This window comes from Protomyctophum bolini, assembly GCF_963924005.1.
Source record: "Protomyctophum bolini genome assembly, chromosome: 16".
NCBI classification, from domain to species: domain Eukaryota; kingdom Metazoa; phylum Chordata; class Actinopteri; order Myctophiformes; family Myctophidae; genus Protomyctophum; species Protomyctophum bolini.
This window is the reverse complement of record NC_137877.1, coordinates 40,601,400-40,611,091: the sequence shown is the minus strand read 5'-3', so window position 1 is coordinate 40,611,091 and position 9,692 is coordinate 40,601,400. Positions and strand designations below refer to the sequence as shown.

General features: G+C 45.6%; 1 protein-coding gene across 1 annotated transcript; it reads right to left on the bottom strand.

The window, feature by feature from the left end:
- Positions 1 to 696: 696 nt before the first annotated feature.
- LOC308330698 (TSC22 domain family protein 1-like) lies at positions 697 to 6,431 on the bottom strand. The gene is made up of 4 exons (XM_080785673.1): positions 5,952 to 6,431; positions 4,742 to 4,793; positions 3,299 to 3,418; positions 697 to 1,253 (listed from the first exon to the last, which is right to left on the bottom strand). Exons 1-4 carry the CDS (start codon positions 6,104 to 6,106, stop codon positions 999 to 1,001), a joined length of 582 nt encoding a protein of 193 aa, XP_080641799.1. The 5' UTR covers positions 6,107 to 6,431; the 3' UTR covers positions 697 to 998.
- Between the last annotated feature and the right edge of the window lie 3,261 nt (positions 6,432 to 9,692).

The window sequence follows — 9,692 nt, the reverse complement described above, 5'->3', positions numbered from 1 at the left end:
GATTATTTAAAATGTTCTAATATTCGGGTGTATAACGTCCGTCCGCCATGAGCCGCGGCGTCGCCTCGTAAGACATTCTCGTCGCTGCGTCCATCCTGGGGGGGGCGGGGTTGGGGGAGGCGGAAGAGCAGGCGTTTGGCAAAAAAATAAATAAAAGGTTGCTTCATTAAGCTACGCCCACCAGCCTTCAGATTGTCTCTTTGCATTATAGCGCCGTGACGCAAACCTCGCTGAGTAGCCACGCCTACTGCCGTGACGTCACATGACCCCGTTGAGCCCCGCCTACTGCCATGACGTCACATGACCCCGTTGAGCCCCGCCTATACTGCCATGACGTCACATGACCCCGTTGAGCCCCGCCTACTGCCATGACGTCACATGACCCCGTTGAGCCCCGCCTATACTGCCATGACGTCACATGACCCTGTTGAGCCCCGCCTACTGCCATGACGTCACATGACCCCGTTGAGCCCCGTCTACTGCCATGACGTCACATGACCCCGTTGAGCCCCGCCTACTGCCATGACATCACATGACGGACAGCGGAAACACTTCGTCTATAAGCATTAAAGGTTGGCTAGTATTTACGCATAATTTTTTATTCACATGCCTAATGTAAGGAGGGCGGGGTTTAAGCAGTAACCCTCCTCCCCCCCCCAAAAAAGAACACCCCCCCCCCCCACCACGTGTGTAATGTGCAAAACTCTTTGTCTCGTATAACAGCGTTCAGACATTCTCGGCTTCTCCATCGGAGGAGGAGGAGGAAGAGGAGGCATTGAAGGGTTCGTATAAGCTCCCGCCGCGAAGGTAGCGGTATTCACAAACTGTCCGTCCGACCTTCCTTCTCCTGTCCGTCCTTACGTCCGTCCGTCCATCCTTCATTCTGTCCGTCACACCCAAATCCAGCCCACCCTTCGTTTGTTCGTTCGTCCGTTGGAGCGCTCGCTCTGCGGATGGCGGGGAAGCAGCGTGTGTGTGTGTGTGTGAGGAGGGGGACGCTACGCAGAGGTGCCCGAACTGTGCAAGACGACGGGCGCTGCTGCTGCGGCGGTCTGCAGGAGACCCCCGGCACCCTGCTGCTGCGGGGGGAGGGGTCCCCCTGGAGGGCCGGGCTGGGGGGGGACCGCCCCGCTCTGCATCACCTGGGTCTGGAACTGGAGGGGTCCCCCCGGGGGGGCGGGCTGGAGGAGGGGGACGCCGCTCTGCATCACCTGGGTCTGGAACTGGGCCATCTGCTCGGGGCTGGCCAGGGTCTGGAAGATACAGGAGAACCATGTTGTCCATTATTACATTTAGGCCTGACTTCGAAATTAATGTCTTCTAAATCATTACAGTTTTCTGAAATACCTCAAAGTGGGATAAACAATGACCACTCAGACATACATATTATAAAAAAATAGCAGATCTACAAGCTCATAGCACGGCACCGAGTGCATTAAAATACTATACTAAAAATGCATTCCCATAACGCTATAGGAACAGTGATCATGGGCTGTGGGGATTAGGTGGTGGAATTATTTAAACATTTTCCTATTTAAAATGTCCACAGCCGTATTTGATCACAAACTCACGATATTCAGTGAGTGACCGATAGACCGTGGTCAGCGTCTGTTTACTAGCATCGACACGTGTCCGTTTCCTCAGAAGATAAAGCATGGAAAGGAGCCAGCTTAGGTGGTTCGGGCATCTGGTTAGGATGCCTCTCGGGCGTCTCCCTAATAATGTTATCTGGGACTTATATAGCACTTTTCATAACACTCACCAGGGGGCGGGGGACAACAAAAGGACAACCAGCTCAGTGGCCTTGTGGTTAGAGTGTCCGCCCTGAGACTGGGAGGTCAGGGTTCGATCCCCGGCCGGGTCATACCAAAGACTTTAAAAATGGGTCCCTGCTTGACACTCAGCATAAAGGGTTGCTGGCGTCGACTGTTCGCCGCTTCACCTCCCAATGTATGAATGAATGAACCATTGTAAGGCGCTTTGAGTAGGCACGTAGTGTAGTGCATAGAAAAGCGCCATAAAAATGCAATTCATTATCATTATTATGATTAACCCTCTAACACCCGCATTAATTTCTACTTGCAAAAAATAGATTTCAACCTTACTACTACTTTGTACTACTAGGACTGACACAAAAAAATATGTTAAAAAAAATAAAATAAAAAATAAAGTTTGATGAAAATTTTATAATAATTATATAATAATTATATAATAATATAATAAATTAATAATTTACATTTGGGGGATATCTTTCACAATAATGAATAAAACATGTTCTAGACATTCTAATGATCACAAAAAAACATATATTACAATTATTTTACCTACTTTTAATTAGGGTAAAGGTCAAAAGTCTTAGGTTAAAAAATGTTCAAAATCGCACAGAGTCCAGACATTTTTTTATTTGTGTGAATTTCAGCCTCTGTGGGGGGTGTTTATATGCAAATATCATGACCAATGGCATTGAAATGGCATTGCAATGAACATCACTGATGACGTTTAGGTGAAAAAAGAACAGAAAAAAATAATAATAATTTAGTAATTAATTAAATTAAATTTGTTGCTAAAAAGCAACTCTGGGTGCTAGAGGGTTAACAGGACCTCCCTAGGGAGGTCCTCGAGGCACGTTCCCACTGGGAGGAGACCTTGGGTCAGGAGGAAATACATCGACTCACTGGCCTTGGAACGTCTCGCGGTCCCCCCAGGAGGAAGTCACTAATGTTGCTCTGGAGCAAAGGTTAATTAAATAAGGTCAGGAGGTGAAGCTCACGTACGGTGGACTCCATGTTACTCCCTGGAAGGAAAGAAACATGCGCCGTTGAGACCAAGGAAGCTGAACGCGGAAGTGTTGGCTGCATATAGCCCCATTCTTTCCTTCCAGGGAGCAACATGGAGTCCACCGTACGGTCTTCGCTTCCTAACCTTATTTAATTAACCTTTGCTCTGGAGAGGGAAGTCTGGAGCTCTCTGGTGGAGCTGTTGTCCCCGCGACCCGACTACGGATAAGCGTTTGAAGATGGATGGATGTATATAAAGCCTTGCCTTCAGCAAGGTATTAAGGGTTATGGCTACAGCAGGTTAGATCAGGTTGTTTCCCATGCCTTCAGCAGGTTGTTACGGGTTACGGCTATAGAGCATATAGGGTAGATTAGATCAGGTTGTTTCCTTGCCTTCAGCAGGTTGTTACGGGTTACGGCTAGAGCAGATAGGGTAGGTTATGTTTCCTGGCCTTCAGCAGGTTGTTATGGGTTACGGCTATAGAGCATATAGGGTAGGTTAGATCAGGTTGTTTCCTTGCCTTCAGCAGGTTGTTCTCCTGCTCCAGCTGAGAGTTCCTCTCCATCAGCTCCTTGATCTGCTCCTTCAGTACCTCCACCTCCTCACGCACCGCGTACATCAGGTGGCTCTTCACCAGGTCCTGGAGAACACACACACACACACACATTAACCCATTTAGGCCTGACCTCGGGGGGGGGGAAAATCTAAATCCTACAGTTTTCTGAAATAAATATTTTCACGATTTTTCAAAAAATAGCAGACCTACAGGCTTGTAGATCTGCTATTTTTCAATAGCTAAAGCATAACATAATGCTAACACCAAAAGGGGTTCCCGCCTAGAATGGGATGACTTCATAACATTTAGGGCTGCCACGAATAAGCATTTAAGTTGACGCTTTAATTGTCAAAACAAATAATTGCGAGTAACAATTTAACTGGAACGTTGTGAATATAAATTATAATTTTGTTTTACATTTGAGGTTTCGGAAATGAAAGAGTGCACATGGGGCAGAATATGACAAACAACTGAAATATACCAAGACATTGTCTGGCATTATTATAAATAAATAAAAAATGTAAAAAATAAATGTGGAACTAGCTAATCTACAAGCTTGTAGATCATCTCTTGTTTTAATCTATGAACATCTTTCAACATGGAGTGTGTGTGTGTGTGTGTGTGTGCGTGTGACACTGTAGTGACTCGAAGGCCATGGCAGAGCGGCCCCGCCCCCTATCCCCTGGCCTCAGCCAATCGGATAAGCCAGACATGTATAAGAGCCTGGGAGTTTGCCTAGCAACAGAACCTAACAAGGCAGCAGTGTGTGTGTGTGTGTGTGTGTGTGTGTCGGTATCTAGGCCGGGCTCCAATAACAACACAGACAATATACAGTCATCTGTCTTTTTTTCTGTTCATTCCTTAATGATCAATAATATAAATATAATCCACTCCAGAGGAATGGAATCACCATTATTATTATTATTACTACTACTACTATTTATTACACTGTTATTTCAGTTCCAAAAAGTCAACGAATGCTTTTCTCTCAGTGACTCGCACACCGTTATTATACCAGTATGACGAGAAGCGACCTCGTCCTTTGGGCTAGCGCTGCTGGGCTAGCGCTGGTGCTTTGGCATAGTGGGGGGGGGGGGGGGGTCAGATCAACATATGGAATGAATTCTGTACTGGCCATATATGGAGCGTGTCTTGAGTGTACAGGTTTTGATGAGGTCAGATCAACATAATATGGAATGTCAGAACGGGTCAGCTCCATATATGGAGGTCTTAAGGGTGGCTGTGGGGGCAGTGTCTTGAGTGTACAGGGTTTTATGAGGTCAGATCAACATATGGAGGAAAAAAATGGACCCTTATGGGTCTGTAACTCTCTCTGAGTGTACAAATGGTCCATTTGTAAAACGTTTGGGAACAACTGATGTTGTGTGTACTGGTGTTTCAACTCACCATCGCCTGCTCAATCTTGTTGTCTATGGCCACGACACTGGCTCCCGATGAACTGGACAGCAAACGAAAGAAAGACGGAAAATAAATAAATTAAAATAGTTAATAAATGAATTGCATTTTTATAGCGTTTTTTCTCTCAAGTTCTCAAAGCGCTTTACAGCGGTTCATTCATTCATACATTGGGAGGTGAAGCGGCGAACAGTCGACGTCAGCGTCAATTATAGGGTCTTTCCCAAGGAGCCGGGTTTCGAACCGCCGACCCAGGGATCATTGGACGACCTGCTCTACCCCTTGAGCCACAGCTGCCCTCATTTAAAAATAAATAAGAACCCCATTCTAAGCATAGTTCAAACGAAGTTTATTAAAAGTTTATTATTACTCCATCGTACGACGGTGTCGCTTGTCGATAACAGCTGATCCACAAGCGACCATGAACAATGGTGTGTGTGTGTGTGTGTGTGTGTGCAGCATTCAGCCACTGCCACCCTTGCAGAAAGAAAGCTCTATTCCAATATCTTCCTTTTCATTGACATACAAACAATGCCAAACAACAATAACTAATAAATATGTGCACAATCGTGTAACAAAAAAGTGGATCAAGACCATCATAGATGTATTCTATTTGCCTTTGTGTGCATGGTATGCTAATGTCGTCAATCTATATACATTTCGGACGACGTCCCAAAATACAGATACATTTGTCCAGTGATATAAACAATATTTAACATTCACCTATTATTGTCCAGGTGAATTGATGATTGATTTATTGATTCGAATTCCATTCCATGGACAGTATGCATAATGGGTATAGGGCATAGTCAATACAAAAACTGCTACATTGAGGATGAAACCATGATAAAGGATTTAGTCCTTTATCACTTGTTTACAACAGGGTCCACCATTTTCAATTCATCATAACTTTTATAGACGTAGCCTACAAATATACTTATATCTATTGTCCAGATAAACACTCTTCAAATTCACCTAGTATCGTTCAGAGATAAACTAAATAACCTTTCATATTCACCTAGTACTGTCCAGTAAATAAACAGAGTTTTCATGATATATTCACCTAGTGTTGTCCTCCAGAGGATAGTAGATATAAACACAATATTCACCTAGTGTTGTCCTCCAGAGGACAGTAGATATAAACACAATATTCACCTATTCTTGTCCTCCAGAGGACAGTAGATATAAACACAATATTCACCTAGTGTTGTCCTCCAGGAGGACATGGGGGTGAAGCCTGGAGGAGCTGCTCTCAGCTCGGAGCAGAGAGGACAGAAAGGAGATGGAGAAACAGCTCCGGAGCTGACACAGATCCATGGAGGACACCGCGAGGCACGACCCTACCGGGGCGGCCATGCTCACAGCCTGGGGCCGGGGATAAGCGCTCCGATCCCCGCTAGAACAGCTCACAGCCTGGCCCGGGGAAACCGCGCTCCGATGCCCGCTAACACAACCAAACTCTCCTCTCCACCTCCGCACACAAAAGATCCACACCGAGTGAGCGGTCCCGACTCTGAGCGCTCTGCTTGTCCGACACACACGCAACCGTGCCCCGGGGAGGAGACGCCTGGGTTATACAATCCAACGACAAAAAACAAACCCCCAAAACCAAACCAGTCCGAGAGGATTGTTGGAACAAAAACAAACACAGAAAATGTGTTTAAATCCAAGGTCAGCTCATCTCCTCTCTCAGTGGGTGACTGACTGCAGCTTGGGGGGAGAATCCACGCATAATCTATCCACACGGAACAACAACACCAAACCAGCCCTGCTTTCATTGGCTGAGAGGAGGCATGCCGGCAGACCGCGGGGAGAATCTGACTAATTTATGCAGGACCCCGCCCCCCCTCTACCTGGTTGAGGATCAGCCCATATTATCTGCATAATCTATGGAGGGTGAGGAGGGGGGGGGGGAAACTGGGGGAAACCGGATGGGAATGAGAGAAGAGAGAGAGAGAGAGGAAAGCAAAATATTTACTCAAATCATTCTTCCTTCCTGTCGTCTTGACTCGTCTATCAAGCTAAAACACTATCATTACTGCAATATAGTAATAGAAGTACAACTGCTGAAATAAATGATTAAAAAAATCACACATGTGTGAAGTGAGGGGCGCTCCAAAATTTGGAGGTCAAATGCGGAAGTGCAACCGAGCGCTCAATGTTAATGCCCAGCTGCACGGGGTTTCCTCCACGGGTCCGCCTGCAGTCCTTCCTCTTACCACTAGGGCCCAGCGCTTCAACATTGGAGTGCCTAGCTGGCCCCTTGAGTCTAACTTCGAAGATATAGGGGTGAAAAAACAAGAAAAACAACAAAAGATAGCCTATACTTGGGCAGCCCTTGTGCATTCAAATGTCTGTTTAGTAGCAAACCACAGCATGCAAGCCGCCTTTGTTTTAAATGGTCCCCCATTAGCACGTCAGCTAAACCGTTCACACCTATCGACCCCCCCCCCGATGTGTCATCAATGTCATACATCAACTCATTCCGGCCAATCGCAATGTGCGTCCTCACACGTTTGTCTTCAATGTTTGCGTTTACACAACCACTCAAAAGCTCATAAACCCCTCAAACATAAAAGTGTATTGACTTCAAAATGTATAGGATGAAGAGGGTATAATAAAGCAATAAGCCCACAAGAGGTCTCAGGTTACCGGGTGTTTTATAATGGCTGAGAGGCGTGGCGAGAACTGACGCGTAGCGGAGGATCTGCAGACCCTCTCAGACATTATAAAATACATCGAAGTCCTGACGTCACTCGCTCATCCCCCTGGTTCACGGAAGTAATTTCTCTATATGGAGAATAACATGGGGTCATCTTAAAATCGTCTACTATAAGCATTGTGGTCCAATGTGGTGTCTCTGTATCGTTTGAGACAGTCAGTCACTCATATATGATACACCACAATATTGGATATTTATTTATTTGCGGGTCCGTGACGTGAACATGTCTGAACATTTAGGAAAAAAAGCCCAAATAATCACCTTTAAAACATTTTAACTTTAAAAAAAAAAACCCACACGTAACCACACACACACCTGCAATTAACCAGCAATATTTACAAGCAACTTTACAGGAAAAACAAGCCCAACGTCGCTTATAACGCGGATTGTGAATTGTGTGTAGTGCGTGTGCGTGTGTGTGTGTGTGTGTGCATGTGTGTGTGAGAGAGAGTCAGTTTGTGAACAGTTTGTGAACGTTAACATGAGGTGTTTGTGACGGTATTTATATGTTAATGTTAACATATGTTAATGCAACACCTTGTCTGGACAGACAAAAGACACATTCCAACACCCCCAAAGTCTCACTCTCACTCCATCAAGCAAGAAATGATCACACAGTGATATTTATCAGGTGAAAGAAGCGCTGGTTTGGTTTCTTTATTTAGAAACGAACGCTCCACCCAACCGGCCGGTCTCAATCATAACATTACGTTACATTGGGTGTCTCTAAATATTTCTGTTACCTGCTTCCTGGTCATGTGACCTGAGTAACCAATGCATGACAGCAGCGTGTGTGGCAGCCAATCAGGACTAGGTCTTCAGTATGACTAAGTCTTCTATATTTCATGAGCTGTTGTTAGTCAGGTTTCACCTGACAAAAAAGGCTTCTAATGCTAACAGATTTCTGAAAAACCCATGTTTCCATGTCAGCGGTGATCAACCTTTTTCATGTCAAGGACCCCCAGAATTATCTGTATTTGGCCACGGACCCCCATCTGAAAATATGTAGTTCCAGAGACCCCCCCCCCCCCAGAAACAACAAAGATTTGAGCTAAAACGTTTGCTCTGAAAGAATATAAGATTTGTGCCACATGTTCGAGATTTTTCTAAAATAGCAGATCTACAAGCTCGTAGATCTGCTATTTTTCAATAGTTAAAGTATGACATAATGCTTAAAGATGGAGTTCCGTGGTTTTTCCCCTCATATGATCATCAGGTACTATATGATTATACTAGGAGGAACATTTCTTTCAATAAAGTGTACAGAAAGTGTTCAAAATATGTTTTATGTGGCCACACCCACCGGTTCATTAGGTATGCCTGGTTTTCACCTTAGCACCACCCACCTGAACTTAAGCCTCGCCCACAGCTGTGGTTGTATGATAATGTGGGAGGGGTTAGGGTTATCATGTCACTAAAATGGTGTTATTTCGATTGGGACTTTTGCCTCAAAGGCTTTCATGCTTTCAGGAAGAATTAGCATTAGCAATTAGCATATTGTGGGGGGGGCTGGGCAGCCATAATGGGTGGCCAACGACTGCCTATTGTTTTACTAAAGTACCCACAACGAGTCAGGGAGAGAGAGAGCAGCTAGCTAGTGTATTCGTCTTTGTCTCTTTATCATGCGTTTTGCCAGGTGCTTGAAACAAGGTAGTCGACGAACATGTTTTATAGTCAACAAAAACAACACAGCAACACCAACCCCAGCATGTGGGTGGTGTTGCCGTGCGGCCGCACACAAACACGCACGCACGCGCACACGCACACACACACACACACACACACACACACACACACACACACAGGCCAACAAGGCGTCTGTCTATACCTGTTTTATTATGTCTGAGGTGTCTAGCCTATTTGGGGAGGCGTCTAGCCTTTACGCACCTGGCCTGAGACTAATAAGAGAGTAATTAAGTCTCTGCATTGCTGCCCATCAACACACAAGTGTTTGGTCAAACCACGTGACTTCCGTTTCAAAAGCATTGAGGCGGACATCAATCACAGACCATGAACACAGAACATGAACAAGGTTGTCTCGTCAAAAACAAGACAATCCCGTTGAAAACAATGAATTGGAGCCTGTCTGTATAAGGGCACGTTCACACTTGAGAGAGACAGCTGTCTCCTCGGTGTCTCCTGTGCTCCCTGGCTGTCTTCTGTCCTCCCCCCCCCCCCCTCCCCCCTCATGGGGGGAGGGGGGGGGGGGACCGTCAAACC